The sequence below is a fragment of the Elaeis guineensis genome, chromosome 3 (genome assembly GCF_000442705.2).
Source record: "Elaeis guineensis isolate ETL-2024a chromosome 3, EG11, whole genome shotgun sequence".
NCBI classification, from domain to species: Eukaryota; Viridiplantae; Streptophyta; class Magnoliopsida; order Arecales; family Arecaceae; genus Elaeis; species Elaeis guineensis.
The window spans coordinates 1,671,586-1,691,918 of NC_025995.2; the positions used below are offsets into that span (position 1 = coordinate 1,671,586).

The following is a 20,333-nucleotide window of genomic DNA, read 5'->3' on the forward strand; positions in this document are numbered from 1 at the left end:
AGACAATAACGAGCGAGACATGCACCAATTAATCAAAGATAGATCCGGTTAGCTCAAATTTCTCTGATGCAAAGTCTAGAATGACCATACAAGCCCTTTTTTCCATTTAAAAAAATAAAAATAAACAAACAAACAACTCACACTGATCTAGCATGAATATATTCTAGGAGAAACTAGAGAATCCCCTTTAATATTCTGAAGCTCGATTGCATGCAGGATCACATAAAACAGTATCTCTATTTAACTGTTGTGATCATCTCTGGCAAAACCTGGCAATGTGGACACACAATCAGTTATATTTTGGATTTTCGGTATAGGGCAGTACAACACATTTTATTTGAGCTAGGGCAATCAACCAGCAGGAAGTACTACAATATGATGGTTCCAATCCTAAAATAAGCAAACCATCAAGATAAGCCAAAGATCAACAAATTGTTGTTATTCTCATATCATTTCTTCAGAAGCATCAGAAGGATGGTGTTACGACGATAAGTACTTGAAAAGGCAGATATGTTCCTAGAACAACGTTTGCGATACACCATGAACATTATGTTTTGAGGACTGAAAAAAATAAAAACTGGCTGTCTTATTCTACCAGAAGTGAAAGGGCCATCCTCCACGGCAGGTGTCTTGTCTTAGAAGATCCACAGACGTTGATCGCTTCCCGCGTATCCATCCAGCCAGGTTTGATGAAAATGTACCAAAGCAAACCCTTGTGGGGTATCAGGCTGCAACATCACACATATTAGCTTGTCTCGGGTATTTGAAATTAGAAAGCAATTTATAGCTAAAGGAGAAAAAAGGTTGCAGTCAACGACCTTCAAGTTCAGCAGAACAGTAGTCAGACAACATTGCCGCCCTTCATCTGCAACAGGGGTCCACACATGCATCAGAAAGCTTACCCATAGTTGTATCAGGTTTAGTAAGACCAACCACATACTACTACTTTTGATTAATTCATTTCTTTGACATGTTTGTTTGCAGCTTAATGTTGTTCTCCAACCAATAGTGGGTGCCGTTCACGGAGAAAGTTTTCTTTCTTTTATTTTTTCTGGGAGGGGGGTGGGGGTGGGGGAGGTAGGGAGAATAAGCAAGACTTAACATCATTTTCCCTCAATAGAATAGTTCAAGAGGGTAAATAAAATTAGAGAAATGCAGTGAAACTCAACTTCTGCAAGAACTCCCTCTAGTAACCCCAAGATAGCCCCCTTTTTCCTCCCTGTCAACCAATGCCTGCTCGTTTTCTCTGCAGGAACAGAGAAATATTCTTGAAATATCATTTCTTCTTTCATTTTTTGTTCCTTTCCTCTCAATTCTCTGCCACGGTGGTTGTTGCCTAATTATTTTTTTCTACCTATTCAGCAAGCTCTATTGTCTCAGCACCATCCAGGCAGTTCACTACTAACTACTTGTTAGTGATCAAATACTCCATTATATAGTTTTTGTTATGTAATAAAATAAAGCAATCAATATAACATCAGATGTGAGAGATAGGGTGATATATCTTGAAATATAATTTGAATAAAAAAAAACCAGCATACCTGCACCTGTTCACATCAGAATAATCAAGGAATCAATGACCTTCTACTTATCAGCAAAAGAAAAAGAAATTCTGAGTTAATAAACTTAAAGAAGTTGCTCATATAGCTTGCCTAAAATGATGCCTCCTTTTCTGTTTTGTCCAGTAGCCTAGAAGTTTCCACCAACCAGTTTTCTTAAATATAAAATAAATAAGAAATGTGATATTGTAAAACCTCCATCCATGGTGCCCCTTTAGTATCTGTATATAAGACCAATCAAGTCTCCTATAAAAGTGGCACTAATTACAGCACATTTCATATGAGAATGTGCAAACATTTATAGAGGCATAAATCAACTGGTAAAAAAAAAGGTGCTTGGCCGAGAATTTACCAAGAATTACAATTGCTATGAGCCTATGACTATTATATATAATTAGCAGGAAGCGAGGAGGAAAGAAAAAATCAGTCATGTTAAATTCTAAAATATATAGAGAACCATCCGATATCTGGTGAGATTGGTCAAGACATCTCAGATTCAAGTTATAAGTATATTTAACAAGTTTATAATAATCAGGGAAAGAATAGTGATCACACAAATCATGAGAAAGTAGGCTTTTGGAGGTGATAAAGAGTTATTCTTCAGGACAGGCACATTGATTAAGTTAGCATAGAAATAGTAAATGGTCCAACCAGGAGTGGAAGTCAAAAAGCGGTATATATAAGACAAAGCAATTCAGATACAAATAGGCCCTATCCACATAATACCAACCCAAAAGCGAGCATATTTTCCAGGGAGAGGATTTCAATTGATTACGTGGCATATGTTTTAACAAGCAAATGTGAGAGGCTGAATTTCCTCTTAGTAAGGCAAGGCAAGCCAAGGGAAATAAGCTTTCATGGATCTATTTTTATTAAAAATTCTATCAACATAATGAAAAAGATAACCATAACCATCAAGCCTTCTCTGACTCTTCGGAGTTGCCTTTATGAATCAGCATTTAACAAACATTCAAACTGACAAACTGTAACATGTCAGGAAGAACATAGAAGGAGCTGATAACAACCTTAAACTGAGGACCTTCCTGAGCACTCTTAAGGAGATGCAACATGGTAAGGTGCGGCAGAGGAAAGATTGACATGCTATAGTTGCAGTCATTTCTTGGTCTTTATGAATGAAGATGGCTTCAGAAAGCTGCGAAAAATGAAATAGCTCTGGCATTCAAGGCAATGACAATCATGAAGGAGTCTACTTCTTCCTGATTTTGTGCTCCGCTTCATCTTTTTATCCTGCTTCCGGTTCTTGTTTTTCCTTTCCATTTAGGCTGGTTCATGTAACCTTTCTTTCATTTTCTTAATGATTTCTCAACTCTTTCTCTCAAAAAAAATTTAAGGTAAAAAAAAAAAAGAAATTAATGTTCCATAAAGTCTATATATCTTGGCAAAAGGACATCTAACATTAATTGGTTGTTAAGGTGGTGTGAAAACTACAACTAATGCTCTTTCTCTGTCATCAATTAAAGGAGATACTAACTCTAAGTGGTAAGATCAGAGCCACTCCAAATGAAACCTGCCCTCCCTCGATATCCATCTCAGACCTCCATTCTAGCAATCCACCCCTATCCCCCAAGAACATATCTGGTGACCACAAGCCCTCTTCCTTACCTTTATTCCTTCTTTCTTTACCATCTTATCTCCAATCCATAGGCAACATCAGCCTACTCCAGATGAAGCCCACTCATTCTCAACCTCCTTTTCCAGCGATCCGGCCCCCTCCAGCCTGATTCATCCTCAGCCAAACTCCTCCTCTAGCAACCCCAATCCTCTTTGGCATCCCCGATCTCAATCACCACAATTACTTGGCTTACCTGAGATGCATGCACACGTGCAAACAATCACTATCAACACAACCACAGTCACTTATCATTTCCTCCTATGGGAAAAGTCTATACACTGTTCTCCTTTCTTAACCATCATTAGCACTACCACCAACACACAACACGTGTGTGCAGCTATCACTCTCCTCCTACAGAAAAAAGGAATTTCTATTCTCCTTTCTTAACTATACTTGGTCGAACTACCTTGCCCATATTTGATGACCTAAGCATTTTCCAATTATGCAATCTCTTCTCTTATAACTAACACTTAAACATGTCTTTACATTTTAAAGGTTGCCATTCCTTTGTTAATTTTTAAAATGGTCGATGATTGACTTATCTGAAAGAAACGATCAAGGATAATTGAACATTCATCCAAAAGATGTCCATCACCGATTCATACCTTTTTCACGCCCATGAATCTCCTCAACAAGCCTAAGAGGGTTTTACAAGCATGTTCGCTTCAATGTACAAGAAAATACAAGCCTTAAATCATTAATGCTCATAGTACTTTTCTTGTTTCTTAATCATCTATACAAAGCTCATATATTGACATCCACGAATCAGCTCAACATTTGTTCTTAAAAAAAAAATAGATACTACTTCAATTTCATATGAAAAGTGCCATCAGGACATCAAGATTGAATTTTATAAAACACAAAAAAGAAAATATAATGAAGAATGGAAGAAAGACAAGTTTGCAAGCTGAAGAACAAGATGTCTAACTCACCAGACAGCTCCCACTTATCAAATTTGACTAGCCAAGCATCTGAACCAATCTGAGAAGATGAAACTCTATCCACCCACACTCTGAACTGTTTTCCTTGCTTATCACCATAGCAGGGTGCAAATGCATCTATGCACTCATGAAGAGAACACTCAACTCCAGAGGGATGGACAAGTATCCCGCTTGGGTGCTATCACCAGCATACATGAAGAGTTGGAGATAAAGATACAAGTTGACGATGAGTGATAATAAAACCAGAAGGTATATCATTAACACTTAAATTTTTATAAAGCATTAATCTGATTTTCATTATTTTCCTAAATAATTTTCATGCTTAGAAGCAAAGCCAAATGAAATAGGTAAAATGAATTTACTATTTTAAATTTACCAGCTATTTGACTTTTAAAAGTCAACCATCAGGTTGAAAAAGCAAGTTCTCAAAACATTTTACCATATGAGTTCATGATGAGACAACTGACTGATGTAGAACCTACTGATGCCTTAAGAAGCATAAATCACATTTATGTTGATAGACATCAGAGAGAAGGAACTGACACAGATATTTTTCATATTCTGAATGGTTAGTTCATCGTTTCCAACTTCAGCTCGGCGCCATCTTTCATACAATATGTAAAACACCACAACTTCATGCCCAGGACTGAAAATATCAACCTTGCAACTTGACAAATCTGCAGTATCTCTGGGAGACGTGTTAGGACCCAGGTTAAAATGGCCTATAGCCTGGATAATACCAGCAGCACACCTCTCAGTAGCATGAATTATCTTAGGATTATTCTTAGCATTTTGTGCATGCCACTGCAACAATTCTTCTTGAGCATTGCTGACCTGCAAATTGATCGGATAAGTGAAAACATAGCAATTTCCAGAAAACCATCTAACACCAAAAAAATAATGTGAAAATTGTATTCTGGGAAAAAAATAACGATGTCCTGTTAGACTACTGACCATCACACCATGAACTTCTGGAATGCTGAATAATTCTGCATCATTGCCAGAGTCACCACAAACAAGAGTATTAATTGGTGGCTTACCATCTGACTTGAACTTTCTGAGCAAATATGCAAGAGCCTGTCCTTTGCCAGCCCCTTGCGGTAATAGATCTAGATCCATGCCACCACTGTAAATTATTTTCACATCTAGCTGATTAACAATCAGAGAAGCAAGAGAAAAAGAAGGGAAAAAAGGTTTTCAAGTTAGTCATTTCTGCCATGGATATGAGCCTAAACCTACAAAAAAATCTTTTATAAGAAGACAAATTTTGAATTGAGATCAACATCTTCAATTTTCAAGCAATCCTACCCCATGTTTCACCAGACGTTCTGAAAGAGATTTCATTACTTCTTCTGCCTGCCCCTTCTGCACATAAAAGCTAACCTTGTGCGCTCGCTGTTCTGTTGATGACTGCACAATGTCACAGATATCATACAGCTCAGGTACAAATACCATTATGTTTCTTTTCCATGTTCTATTATGCACAGTCTTTCCACTGTCCATAAGAACATCATAAACAACAGCTGTTAAATTACCTGGAATGATAGCTGAGGATACTTAGATGCTTCCTCAACAACAATGTTTCTATCCCACTTCTGATTTAAATAATGCTCCCAACCATCATCTGGCACCATTGATTCACCGTATGTTATCTCTGTACCCACCGACATTATTGTTATATCTGGGGTTAGCATGGGTTTCTCCTTCCTTAGCTGCTTGTACAAAGTAGGGGATCTCCCAGTTGAGAAAACCAGCAGAGAGTCACGGCGGTATTCAGATTCCCACAATGCATTAAACCTAAGTAGTGAAAGATTCTCCGGGTCATGATGATCAACCTGGAAGAGAAATTTGACCAACCTGAATATCACAAAAGCATGGTTGCAACTGAAAAGATTAGTGATCAGAGGGACTGTATACAGGGGTACCATTGTATTATCAAGATCAGAAACAATCATGAGGCGGGCACAACCATCAAGGTGATCCATGCTGTCTCGCTATGACTGTCAATTCAAACAACGTGATTAAACTTTCTAAGCAGGGATGGATCAAATTTTCCATAAAATTCAATTGAAAAAAATTCAATAACTCATGCAATAATGCATCAGACTTTGACCATATTCCCATCTCTGTAGAGAATGCAACAATTTTATCTTGACTCTATCAGTCTGCACTTTGATAGCCTCTATGCAGGAATTGCTAAGAGATAACCATTCAAGATGGCTTATTTTGTCTCCATGATAACTGAAAGTAGGTTGCATGTTGGGAAATAAGTTTGAATTTGACTAGAGAAAAATAAAAAAGAAAGTAGGTTGCATGTTGGGAAATAAGAACAAATGCAAAATGATTAACCATAACAACTTTCAGCTCAGAATCAGAACAATTGTTATTGATTACGATTTACGCATTAGCATTGTTTTCAAACGTGAATAATCATCGTTTCAATTTTCTACGTCACCAAAATAGATTAAAAAGAAAAATAATGTATTCCTGAAATATGCTGCATTCTAATCGCTGTCTTATTCCAAACGCTCAAGAAAATGATTCAATTTCCCTTATTTTTCCCAAGTTCTAGTTACGGAAAAGGGAAGAAATCCAGTCTCTAAAAAATCGTGAACCAAATTCGAGGAAGTGCATGCTGCACTATCAACCCACAGAAATCATGAATCCAAGATCGCAAACCCTCATATTTCAACAAAAAGCATGACTTTCTATCAAAATTTCTTCGGAAATCCACCAGTTCAAAGAGAATCCAATCATTCATGTCAACGCTCATCTCAAGATGTGTGTCTACTTTTTGCCTAACAAAGAAGCGGAAAAAGAAATCCAGCAAATCGCGGCATTTACTTCAATGAAATCCGTAAAGAAGATCTAGTTTTTCAGGGCAAGAAAAAGAGGGGAAAATCGAAGGCTAAGAAGCCACTGGATCGAAAAAAGTAGAGAAGCGGAGGAGGATTACCACGGGAAACCAAGCGATTGGTGATCGAGAAGGACCTTTCTCCTTGTCCTGTTATCGGCAGGATCGATTTTATCTTTGGACGATTGTGGATGGTAGGCGAAGAGAAGGGAACGTCTTTTGATCCAAATTCCTTCGCCCTTCTTTTGCGTTGTACAGCGACCACGGGACGATGAGGGCGAAGAAGAAAGGGGACGAGAGGGCAGGAATGTCGGGCGGAATCGGAATAAATTATTGGAATGGAAATCGGAATCGCTACCTTCCTAATGCGTTTGATTGCGATCGGAATCGAAAATGACATGGAATTTGAATATCAGAAAAGAATAAGAATTAAATTGTTAGAGGATTGAAAGTGCTGGAATCGGAATATCTGCAAGTGTAACTCTTTACATCTATTGAACCAAATCTGCATTAAATATTATTAATTTATTCCTCCAATAGTCTTTTGCTTGCTCACATTTCTATCATATTGATTTTTTTTTTTTTTTTTTTTTTTTGTGTGTTGGACAATTTCCATTAATTGTGTTAGTTTAATCTCTCGAAGCGCAGTTCATTTTCAATTAGGAAAAATCTAGTTTCCATTATTATGTTTTGCATTTTTACTTTTATATCTTCCTCTTCTATATATGCTATAAGTAATTGAAGTTCTAGGCTGTAATCAATTTTTTATGCATATATCTATGAATGCTGTGTGTGTGTGTGTGTGTGTGTATATATATATATATATAACTGGGATGCATATCTTAAGGCCGCTACTCCATGGTTATTATTCCTGTCTTCCCTGTCTGTGCTCACTCTCTGTTTCCTCTCCTTTTTATATCATTGTCTTGCCATTGCCTTCGCCCATGCTCGTCCCACCACTGATGCCTCAACAATTCTTCTCTACTAGTACAAGTAAATTAATGGAACCCATAGAAACTTCAGATGCAAAACAGGGATTAATGAACAAATACAATAGATTGCAGGACTGGGGTATGAAAGTAGAGGGTGCACACAGATGGTTAGAGCCCCCTGCAAGAGAGCTATGTAAATAGTGATACTCTGACCGTGTGGAATGTCTAATGTGTGAGGAGCTCTATTGTTTAATTTGTTTCATATCAGGCATCGATCAACTTCTTGCCTGGTGACATATTTTTGGAATAATTTCCTGTAATTATCTCGTTCAAGGATGATATCGAAGCAAAGGAGCATATTTTAGAGGCGCAAGCTTATCTACTGGAAATCTTGAGATGGTATCCTGGATGCATCACTTTACGAACCATCAATACTTTCTTGGCAGAAAGTTAACCGTTTGAAACCAATCACATCACAGGGATTTCCAAACAGGGAGGTCATCATCCCGTTCGAATTTGTACCGCACGAACCTTCTGAGTTGAGTTGAGGGAATTTGGCTTGGCGATGCCTTTTTGTTTTTTTTTTTTGGTTTTTTGGCCCAAGTGCAACTTCCAAGTGGTGCATTCTCGTGCACTGGAACCTGGATAATTCTAACAAAAATGGTTTTAAGTAACTGAGGAGAAGTACCATGGCATCTCAAAAATTATAAGAAAATGACTCAACCGTCTTCCGCTAAACACGTTGCTTCATAATGTGGCAGAATTCACGTAATTAATTCGAAGGGAGAAATGAGAATACGACGCACAAGCTGTGACTTTCTGAGTTACGTCCCAAGCATTGCCCAGCTCAGAAACATCATCTGGAAAGCCACTCGGCTGCTGTCGCATATTCTTATTGCTGCTTTTAAGCAAAGTGATCGGTGCAAAATACCAAAGGGACCTTTTTTTTTTTTTTTTTCTCCCTCCCTAACGCACTAGCAAGACATGATATTGAATCATAAAATATGCATGAAGCAATCACCAGCCCGATGCCTTTTACACCTCCCATATCATCATCCGATCTTGGATGTGTTTGGATATTTCTATAGAAATAAGCTAAAACTCTCACAGGATTCATCGATTGGGTTGCTCATTTATGCATAGCTCTATCAACCAAACACACCTCCCAACCCAAATCCTGTAGAAAAAATTCTCTCTTTCTGCTGCCCAAAGGCAGGGATTTGGATTGAGAATTGAGCAAGCTTTCAGAAGATGTGAGCTAAATAGACTACTACTCATGATTCTCACAAGATTTTCAGCTCAATCACGTAGAAATATGCAAATAGATCCTTACTGTTTTTACACCTACTAGATCATAATCCAATACCTAGATCCTCCTTCAAAGCCTTGATTTTATTCCGATCCAATAATGATCGACCATCACCAATTTCAGCTCCCAGTAAATAACCTGCACATTTAAATCTTCCAAAGTAATACCAATCCTCAAGCCAATCATTCTAAAATAACTGCTTTCCATCCTGCAGTTCAGAGCACGTAAGTTATTATATGGCGCCAGCTCTAAAAAGTATGCAGCGAACGTATGCGTCAAGAGCACAAACGGCAATTATATTACCCCGACTCTAAAAAAGAGCATGCATTTAAAACCCGCTGTCATCTTTCGGAGCCAACAGAAAATAAGTCCCTACCCAGAGAGACAACAAGCTGTGATGAAGAAATTTGCGATCAAGTGCAGTTCCGGATCTCCCAATTAAACTCAAATCTCATCAGCTGCAATGTAACATTTCTCTGAAAGGCTCAATTCATGGAATGTAGCTAAGATGGTAGAGCTTTCACTTTGTATAAAAAGAATACAACATATACAGCACTATAGTATCTCACTTTTCACCATCACCTCTCATCCCTTTCTCAGATCTCCCTCCAAATCCTGCCCGTGATTCTCAGCTTCAACTCCTTCCGATCACCACCTGAGAAGTAGAGAGCAAGTCTCCTCTGAACTATAAGGCCATCATTGCTGTCACGGACTGTCCTGTGGTGTGTCCGGATGCTCCGAGGCACGCCCTGCCATGTCAGCTTCCGTCCATTACCACCAACCTCAAGGCAATACCCAAATCTCCTTGCTTCAGATTCCTCGCCTATGAAACGTAGGAAGGCCATGTAAACTGGCTCACATCCTAGCAGAAATGCTTCAAAATGCAGACAGAAGTAGTGGCCGAAGCAGTTGAAAAGCTGGAGCCAGCACAAACAAGAGCAATGATGATCAGCATCGAAAAAACATAGTTGTATTTTGCGAGTAATACCCACAGACTTAAGAATTTCTTGCAGGAAAGAATGTCAAGCTTACTGTTAGTGTCCATGATACATTGTCCACCGAACACGGGTCCTGCTTCACATATCGATGATTAAAGGTGCAACCAGCTTGAAGATCCACCTTATGGCTCTCCCGAAGATGGGACAAAAGAGCAGGCATATCCCCCATGAAGGGACACTCCGAACCCGGATGTGGGCATGCATATGGCCTGTAAACACACTGTGCTTCATGCCGCAGCTTGCTGTAATAGGGAAACATTTCCTCACAGCCTAGATGATGGTATGCACATGGCAAGTGGAGAGAGACGGCCAGCTTCTCAAGTGCTAAACATCTTATATTGCCAATTTCCTTTCTGCATATTGGACACTTATTATTGACTTTGTTTTTGCAGGAAAGGCACAGGGTATGCCCACTTGGACACTGCATGAATAGATTCGAAGGGTTAAAGCATTTGAAAAGAGCATTCGGCAGATAAACTCAAATTAGCTGGAATGACAAGAGAAATCCATATGCCCAGGGTATATGAAGCTGAAATCCACACAAACCTGCTGAATAGGTGGAAACATCGAATTGCTGCAAACAGGACACTCTAACAATCCCTCTATATCACTGTCCGGGACTACAATAGACTTTTTTCCATGCAGTACTTTAGACTGAGGGGGAGCCAGCTCGTTTGAACTGATTGATTTGCAGTTAGAATCCCCAGATACTGAAGTTGATTCATCCATATTTTTTGACTGAATAGCAGAAGACGAGCCAGCAAACATCTGTTTTTTCCCCAGCTTAAGATAGGTCATTTTGTAGTGCTCATGGAAGAAAAGCCGCCTTTCATTTTGAACTCTTGTACATCAGTCCAGTAGAACTCATGGTAATTGTAGTCATCCAGAGGCCTGCATTATGTGACACAAATGATTATGATGTAAAATTAGAAAAAAAATCATTAACTGTAACAAAATTTTCAAAAATCCAACATAATACGAACAATCTCTCAAACTCAGATGTACTTCAAAAGCTTTACATGCTTCATCAGGGAAGCAATAAAAGATGGAGTTTAACAAATCACAAACTAGTGACTAATCAAAATAGTAATAATAATAATAATTTAAAGCAATCAGGTCACCATTGCTCAGAAAAATCAGTCTATCATGAATTGGGGCTTGCCCGGGTGGCCATACCTCTTTGCATAGCAACCAAGGATTCTGGGTTTGAATCTTTGATGGTCCGTCTCCAAGTACCTAGATAGTTACAGTGCATATGGGCCAGTCGGTTTCTTGCAGATTGACAAGAAATAAATATTAACCAGCAGAATATGCAACATTTATATCTAAATAAAGTTGGAGGGCCTCATCAGGGAGGAGTGCAGCACTAGCAATTATGCCACTTGTAGGGCTGAAACCGGACCGGAAACATATCGGATATCAATATATCCATATCCACATCCATCCCCCGAATACGGATACGGATATTAATCGGTTGTAAAAATTCATATCCATATTCATTTTCAACGAATATGAATACAAATCGGATTCTGAAAATATAGATATAAATACGAACATAAGTCGGATAATTAAATTTTATGACCATAGAATCAAAGAAATTACTAAATAGATGGTAAATCAAATTAATGGCATGTTACCATGGTTATATATTCTCCTTAAAACTTCTTGAGTGATTTAAATAGGGTTACACATAGAATCGGTTATTCGGATACGGATCGGATAGTTGTCTGTCCATATCCATATCCATTTTTCTTTGATGCATATGAATACGAATATCGATATTAGTCCAATGCATAAATTTCTATCCATATCCGGATAGATCCAGATACGAAAATGGATCCAGATAGATATTATCCGCTCCACTTTCACCCCCAGCCACTTAGAACTGTTTGATCTCTCTCAAGGCCCTTCATTCTCATACAAATTTTATGAACATGACTCTTTGTTTTTGCTACAAGTAAATTCAATTAATTGGATTGACAAACATAAATAGCTTGTCTATTTTGATCTCTAAATTTTCTTTTCACTGGAATCTGTATAAATAATAGTGAATCTCCGGATACACAAGAATCACCTATTTCTTTCTATTTCATGCAGAACATGATAACATGCAAAAGCAAACTAATCTAGATTATGTCATCAAACCAATGTCACTGAATCACCAAGCATATAATGTCTTACATATACATGAAGAGCAAAAGCTGACAGAGAAACAAGATGGTGAACGCCTTAGGAATTTCATTGTACAGGTTTGACAGTTGTTGTAGATGAATGTTCTGTAACTTAAAATAATTCATATTTGACTAGTACTAGCAATAAATTTATTTAACAAAAAAGAAAAAAGTTATAAGGGTTTAATTTTGGTTCCCAGTGCCAATGCAACAACCCAAACAAAACACTGGAGAGGGTAAAATTCCAAGATAAAACAGATGATTTTTCTAACTAATAGATATCAGCAGCAGCCATTATAACAAAGAGAATTGATTGTGCCGTTCATTTCAGTTTTTACATGGAATCAGATGCAAAATGTTCACATATGCTAATAAAATGCTACAGTCAATCCAAATCTTTTCCCACACTAGAGTTCATCTATATAGGCTCAGAAAAAGTTATGCTGGTATTTCTCCCAGAAACTTACCAGAACCAGCAAGTCTATAATTTCTAAAATGTTTTGTTAAAGTTCAAATCGAGATAAAAACAGAAGCACTGTACCAAAATAACAATAGCATAACTTTTTCACTTGCATTAAAATTGTATGGGAATTTTCATTTTGCATATGCTGACAGTTAAAACACAAATAATCTCACATAACATCAGGCTACTTAACGAGGAGTTCAAGGTTTAAATTTGTTGATTTATGATGATGTCAAAAAATAATAATAATAAACTAAATACAAGTTCTTTAGACCAAAAAGTTCTTTAGACCTTCACAAGATGGAGTAAATTCTGCAAAAATTATGAATCAGAAGGCAGCAAAAAATGGTGATGTCGACTACTCATTGTCAGATAATCAAAAAGGAAAACTCCCTCATCTTTAATCACTGGACAGATTCAGACAAGACATTTACCACACAGAAATCATACCAAATCTTACCACCAATTTTAATGTTTGGAGTCACACCAATTAAAAACTCTCTTAATAAGGAGAGAAATTCAACTTTACTAGCTATTAATTAGCCATTCACAACCCAGTCAAAAATAGTAAGCTCAGACTATCATGATAGAAGATGTTCTAAAAGGATCCCTAAGCAACCTAACAAACTTCTTAGCAAATAAAAAAAAACAGACAATATGTTAACCAATTCAATTAAAGAAAGGCATAACCAGAAGTTATCCATGTAGAAGAGAAAAGGAGGTGTTTGCAGTCCTTACATTTAAATACCCTCAGAATCTCATTGGTTTAATGGACCCTTATGCAATTCCAGACCATTTTTGCTGTGCTGATTCTCCATCATCCAAATTGAACTTCTGTTTATCAGTTTTTGGAAAAAAGATCCACTCTATTCCTCATGCCATGTCCGAAAAGTCATTTGCACCAATTCTCTTTTGAAGTTGAGCTTTCCTTAGAAAATCTCCTTATTGTATTCCTTCCAAATTCCCAACCTATTATCATACAAGGCATTTTCCGCTGGGAACTATCTCCTCTATAAAAACATTTGTTCAGATTCATGCTTACATAAGGAGCACAGGATATCTATTCTAAGCAAATAAAATTACCAACCTCATTGCAAAACCTTCAACTAATCATCATTGAAAAAGAACAAGATACTGAAAAGAAGTAACATGAACTTCTCTACCACATATCCTCCAAACATGATCCAGTTGCTTCCCTTTTTTGTGCAGAGTATAACAGGCTAAGATCTTATAGAAGCAAAAATGTCATGCAGTTTCCTGGATAGATAAATTCCATAAAGGTACTGACTAGAATCTCCCTTTGGAACGTAAAATCCAAGGCCTATTACAGAGGGAGTAAAAGGGCTCCTCAATATGTTTCAATTAGCACCCTTAATACTCAATGGCATCAAATATCCTTAAGTGGTAAACAATCAAGATCAAAAATTCAAAAATCAAAACGTATAAATATAATCTATATAGAAAGGTGAAGAAGTTCTAATATATAACCATAAGTTCGCAACGAAAAATGTTGGCCTATAATTTTTCTTTTCCAAGAAAGGCAAGAACATAAAGGCCCATCTGAACAATGAATAAAAATATTCTTCATTGCAGGATCAGGAACATACCAAACAATACTTCACCACCAACCAGGACGAGAGACTAACGAGCATTAGTCTTGTTCTTTTGATGACTCTATGCAAGCATTCCCAAGCCCAATGGCACCAAAATCTGTCCATCAACAAGATTAAAGGACAAGAGTCACTTAATTGGAAAATCCCCCACCCCCAAAAAAAGCATACAGAGAGAAACAGGACAAAGAGATATTAATGCTAGGGCTTCTAGAAGATATCATGTCCTCATTTCCTTCAAGACAAAAGCAAAAAACAAAAAACAAAAAATAAAATCCTTTTTCCCCCTAAAAAACCTGCGTCTCATGGCAAAAAATAAAAAATGGGGCCCAATATTTCAAGAATCAAAGAACGAACAAAGAAGCACCAGAACCAGAAATCCAAATTTTTCGAATAATTCCTGATAAACCGGAAAGCCCTCCACCATTTCAAGCTACGCAAGATCCCAAACCACAACAGAATCCATCATTCAAAGAAAACAAAAACACAGATCTAGAAAAATGTGGCAAGAAAAACTATAACAAAGAGGCGATATCTAATCTTTAGGACCTCAAACCCCAATCCAAGATCTTCTTCAAGATTCCAACCATATTCGTAAAAAAGAAGAAAAAAAGGCAACGACAAACGAATTCAAAAGAACACCTCAAAATGCATGGATTTCCAAACAAAAATTCACCAATGGATTCGAAGAAGAACCGAAGAAAATCGGTCCTCTTTACCCCCTTTGAATCGTTAATTTTCTCTCGTTTTTCCTCCTCCTTATCCGCTCTCGAATTTATTAGGATCTAGGAGACGGCGAGAGAGGGGGGGGGGGGGGGCAGAGAGAGAGAGAGAGAGAGAGGGGGGACGGAGGAAATTAAAACGTTACGGTGGAAAGAGAACGGAACGGAAATGGGAGAATCTCCGCTGGACCGCCAGTCCCAACCGTACGAATACCTTAAACGGCGTTCCTAAGTAACGAAAATACCCCGATCCTTTTTCCACTTTTACACCAAAAAAACCAGAATCGATAGCGAGAGTGGCGAGACGCGTGGATGGGCTGAGTTGGAAATCTGATTTTTGGCAGTTAATTACCAGAATCTCCCGGAGATTTGGGAGGTTAATGAAACGTAACACAGTTACCGATTTAAGTACGTAGGGTTGTACGAAGCGTATCGTTGGAAGTTGAAATGACCGAATAGTCCTCTTCTGATGGGAAAATTAGAGCCGTTCTTTTGGGTATTGAGGGTGTTTTATGAGCCCTTTTTAGTCAATCAAAAGTCCAGCCGTGAAGGATGCGGTTAATGTTAAAAACCTCGCGAGGATAAGAAAGGAAGGGATTTTAATGTTTGTTGACTTACAAATTGTGGTCGAGATGTCTCGTTGGAGGCTTTCGTTTATGTACACGATGGAAATGCCAAGTCAAGGCACATTGGGATCTCTTTTTATGTATCATGGCATTTACATGGCATTTACATCCACATAAATTGGTGTAATGCTCTTTAACATCTCTTTTGAGATCGCATAAAGAGAAGTGAGCTTTGGCACAGATGAGAAAGAAAAATCAAATATTATTATAATAAAAGATGAAGATCTCTTTTTTTTATATTTATTTTTTATAAAAAATTAAAATAATATATAATAGGATTAAAGTTGTAAATAGATTGGATCAAACAAAAGTATAAATGATTTTGATCTGATCTAATTTTTTGATAGAATTTTAATATTGAATCCAGATCCAATCCGATAAAAAATTGGGTTGGGTTGGATCCGAGACATGACTAAAATTTTTGATCTAATAGATCATTCAGATTGGGTGAAATCTATTATAATCTCGCTCCAATTCAAAAAATTTGGATTTGAAATTTGTTTGGATAAAGTGATCAAAGCTTCCCTATTCGAAATTTTATGGAATACTAGCTAGTCTATCTACATCTCGATGCAAGATTTTCTTTTTTTTCATTATCTTTCCTTTTCAAACTATTTCTAGACATAATGCCCTTTAATTATGCAACCTAATATGATTTGAGAAGCCAAAGGCTGATGTTCCAAGCGAACCTAAAACTTATTTTCGCAAAAATTTGATCTGATTTATTTATGACCATCAAATCAACATTGATTTTTTGAATTTGGTCCTAATGAAGGATCATCGATTAGCTTCATATGATGTCAGCAATTTATATTTTTCCCTCATGAATTATGAATTGGGTTTGTTGGACTTGTAGGCCAAATGGCAAAATTGAATGATAAATATATAGATATATATATTTTAAAAAAAAAGGCGTGATCCGTGTCCAGGTCACATCACACAACATGCCGCTAGATATCTACTTCTACTTCCCTATATCTTAATACAGATCTTATTTGGTGAGGGAAGCATATATTGACAAGTAAAATAGTGCCAAAATAGTCAATCCTTGTTGTTAGTAAAGAAGTCAAGAGGCTTATAGGCTTGTAGGTTCTTAGGATCTAGAGCAAATCCTCTGCAACCATTGTTGCCGAAAAACGTGGCCGGTTTTCACTATTCTGCAACTTTGTGTTTTATTCAGTTCATCTAGGCAATTGAAGTTTTCTCTTCCTGTCAAAATCTGCCACGTAGCCAAGTTGTTGGTGGAGGGTTTGCTGGCTGCCATAATTTGTGCTGGACCCACAATAAAAACAAGCACCTCTGTTTGTTAGGGATGGACCTATCTAGGAAATCAATATTTTACACCTCATTCTAGCCTAGGATGCCAACGTAGTGGCCAATGCATAAATTATATTTTGCCCTATCAGCTTGGGAATCTAAAGTCACCACCACATGCAACAGACGCATGAGCTTGCACACAAATGGCTGTATGATGTAAAAATGTATTTACGATGGAGGCTCAGGTTATATTTTTTTGCGGACAAATAATTTTTTTTTTATGATATTAATTATTAAAAAATATTTGATAGTATATAATTTTTACAGAATTATATATAATTTTGTAATAGATAATCAGATTACACTGTTTGTTTTGTTACTTTCATAGATAATGCTACATTAAATGTAATGGAGCATTACTTCAAAAAGAGATAATCTGATTGTCTAGAAAAAAATGACTATGTAATTACATATAATCTTATAATCTTGTAATTTTACAAAAAAAAAAATTTAAGACCAAAATATCTCCATCAAAATAAATTATAGATAGTCCTAGTCGGTGAAAATAGAAAAGAAAATATAATGGGTGATATCACGAAAAATGGTTGGTCTCAAAATTAAGTTATCTCTCTAAAAAATAAATAATAATCAATAAGTAAAGATGATGATACTTTAAAAAAATTAGTTTATATTTCATGTAATTTAAATTGTATACCAAATGCTGCAATGTAGAATTATCTGTAATTTTACAACAATATTATTGTACATACCAAATACTGCAATATAGGATTCTCTATAATTTTATCAAGTAATATAATTATATATAATTTGATAGCATATAATATTTATATAATTATATATAATTTTATAATAGATAATAAGATTACACTGTTTGTTTTGTTATTTTCATAGATAATGCTGCGTTACATGTAATGCAGCATTACTTCGAAAAGAAATAATCTGATTGTCTAGGAAGAGGTGGCTATGTGATTACATATAATCTTACAATCTTGTAGTCTTGCAAAAAAATAACTTCAAGACCAAAATATCCCTATCAAAATATATCAAAATAAATTATGGATAATCCTAGTTGGTGAAAATAGAAAAGAAAATATAATGAGTGATATCATGAAAAATGGTTGGTCTCAAAATTAAATTGTCCATATAGAAAATAAACAATAATCAATAAGCAAAGATGATGGCACTTTGAAAAAATTAGTTTATATTTTATGTAATTTAAATTGTATATCAAATACTGTAATGTAGGATTCCCTATAATTTTACAACAACATTATTGCGCATACCAAATACTGCAATATAGGATTCCTTTTAATTTTATCAAGTAATCATATTCCCTCTGCAATCACATTACCATAGCAATATTATCAATATAATACATCAAATACCATCTAAATCATATAATATTCATTTTACGATCTATGTAGAGCAATGAAAAATAAAGATTGGAGTGCTTTCAAATATGCAAAATATGATCTAATAACTAATAATGCAAAGAAAGATCGATCATTCTTTTGCAAGATACAATACCAACTTTTATATAGATCTCTCTTACCAACCATCTATCGCATGCAGTGACTACAAACAGAGAGAGAGAGAGAGAGAGAGAGAGAGGGAGACGGCCCTTGAGATGGCATGGCTTTGGCCTTTGGGCTCCAGACTTAAAGAAAATACGGAGGATGGGCAGGTAATATATAAGGACAGTGATCAGAACACTCTGACACCATTCAAATTTCTCGTCTTCTCTGGGCCCCCATGATTATGTTGCGTGATGAGCAAGGGAAGGACACGTTGGAACAGGACAGAGCGATGCCAGTGCGTGCATGGCACATGGAGATTGGGTTCGGCAATCCCCAAGTCTTGTTGTGTATCCAATTATTTGGCCCAACGGCAATATCGACATGAGGCCGGCAAGTTGAGTTCGGTACGCCTTCTAACTTGGCAAGTGGAGATTTTAGCCATGTGTTAAGTGGTGGGACAGGTTCTGATGTCCGGTGGAGAGCCCCAAACCCAATTTACGTGATTGGTTCTCGTCGGTGGATTTTGTAGGATATGCGATAGGCTCGATTCTCATGGCACGTGGATGATATTTAATGACCGACAAGCGTACGTGGTCCACATATGTGTGCACGGAATAATATAGATTATTACTCTTCGTATAACCATTTTGATGTGATCAGAGTTGAGTAACTAAGGCTGCATGGTGCTGGACTCCTACCACGTTTCTTCTCAGAGAATATTTGGTCCGAGAAAATCGAGATTTGAAATTAAAATAAAAAATAAATAACTACCGTTCTAACTATTTAGCTGGCAAAAATTTTATTTTAATTTTAATTTTAAATTAAAATAAAAATAATCCAACCTAATTAAAATTCAATCTCTATTTTTTTTAATAATTTAAATTTTTATTATAATTTTGATTTCGATCGCAAACCGAATACTCCAACAAATTTAAACATTTCGATTTCGATTCTAATTTATTTTAATTTTTATTCTAATTTTAATTTAGATACGAATCAAATATTTTTTTAAAATTTTTAATATAAAACATCAATCTTCATCCACGGCGACTCACGGTAGTGGTTACTCGAAATCAAGATGTAGCACCAGCGGGAAAAGACATTATGCATTCATTATAATAATTATATCCTAGCTGTAATTGTGCATCTCTTCTAATTGAGCTAAAATTTGCACTCAACATTAACTTTTTTTTCTTTACCTTAAAAGGAAAAATCTCAAGGAGCACGACTTCCATGGGATTTGCACCAGCAATCTTTAGAAAAAGCATCTTCTAATTAAGCTCAAATTTGCACTCAACTAGCTTCGGAGATACGAGTTTGTTCTTCTTTTTCTTTTCTTTTTTTTTTTTTTTTGATATGAAGAGAGGTTTGACCACCCAATATTTATTAATAGAAAATATACATAATTTACAAATATAGTGCTTTATTTCCAGATGTGTATGGATCGCCCAAGTGGAGTGTAAGTTTCATATATAAATAAATTTATAGAACTACACTTTAAATAAAAAAAAAAAAACCGTTCTTTTATCCATGAGCTTGGGGTTTTTCCGAAGAAAAATCATCAGATTTTTTGTGGGAACTAAACATCTTCCTCTATGGTATGAGACCGAGCTTTTATAGTAACGCTATGCTTTGCTGAAATAGCTTGGTGTCTGAAACTGTGTTGAGAGCCTTATTGTTCCTCTCTTTCCAAATAGTCCGATACAGTACTACCACCAAG

The 20,333-nt window shown here is 36.4% G+C and overlaps 2 protein-coding genes across 16 annotated transcripts; both read right to left on the bottom strand.

Annotated features, from left to right (window-relative positions):
* Nucleotides 1–424: 424 nt before the first annotated feature.
* LOC105042413 (sucrose-phosphatase 2) lies at nucleotides 425–7,381 on the bottom strand. 3 transcript variants are annotated; one of them, XM_073253492.1, is made up of 9 exons: nucleotides 7,090–7,381; nucleotides 6,059–6,133; nucleotides 5,669–5,968; nucleotides 5,442–5,543; nucleotides 5,088–5,282; nucleotides 4,794–4,967; nucleotides 4,125–4,311; nucleotides 819–865; nucleotides 425–728 (listed from the first exon to the last, which is right to left on the bottom strand). In XM_073253492.1, exons 2-9 carry the CDS (start codon nucleotides 6,116–6,118, stop codon nucleotides 636–638), a joined length of 1,158 nt encoding a protein of 385 aa, XP_073109593.1. In that variant the 5' UTR covers nucleotides 6,119–6,133; nucleotides 7,090–7,381; the 3' UTR covers nucleotides 425–635. The 3 variants fall into 3 exon arrangements, with proteins under 3 accessions (XP_073109593.1, XP_010917912.1, XP_010917913.1); XM_010919610.4 differs by having other exon boundaries at nucleotides 4,677–4,967; nucleotides 7,090–7,372; XM_010919611.4 differs by lacking the exon at nucleotides 6,059–6,133 and having other exon boundaries at nucleotides 4,677–4,967; nucleotides 5,669–5,990; nucleotides 7,090–7,367.
* A 2,347-nt stretch (nucleotides 7,382–9,728) lies between these two features.
* Nucleotides 9,729–18,756, bottom strand: LOC105042412 (E3 ubiquitin-protein ligase DIS1). Of its 13 annotated transcripts, none has more exons than XM_073253495.1 (6): nucleotides 18,624–18,756; nucleotides 14,468–14,570; nucleotides 13,599–13,870; nucleotides 10,773–11,117; nucleotides 10,261–10,647; nucleotides 9,729–10,145 (listed from the first exon to the last, which is right to left on the bottom strand). In XM_073253495.1, the coding sequence occupies exons 4-6, from the start codon at nucleotides 11,022–11,024 to the stop codon at nucleotides 9,825–9,827; spliced, it is 960 nt and encodes a 319-aa protein (XP_073109596.1). In that variant the 5' UTR covers nucleotides 11,025–11,117; nucleotides 13,599–13,870; nucleotides 14,468–14,570; nucleotides 18,624–18,756; the 3' UTR covers nucleotides 9,729–9,824. The 13 variants fall into 13 exon arrangements, with proteins under 13 accessions (XP_073109596.1, XP_029119574.1, XP_073109597.1 ...); XM_029263741.2 differs by having other exon boundaries at nucleotides 18,649–18,745; XM_073253496.1 differs by having other exon boundaries at nucleotides 18,628–18,707.
* Between the last annotated feature and the right edge of the window lie 1,577 nt (nucleotides 18,757–20,333).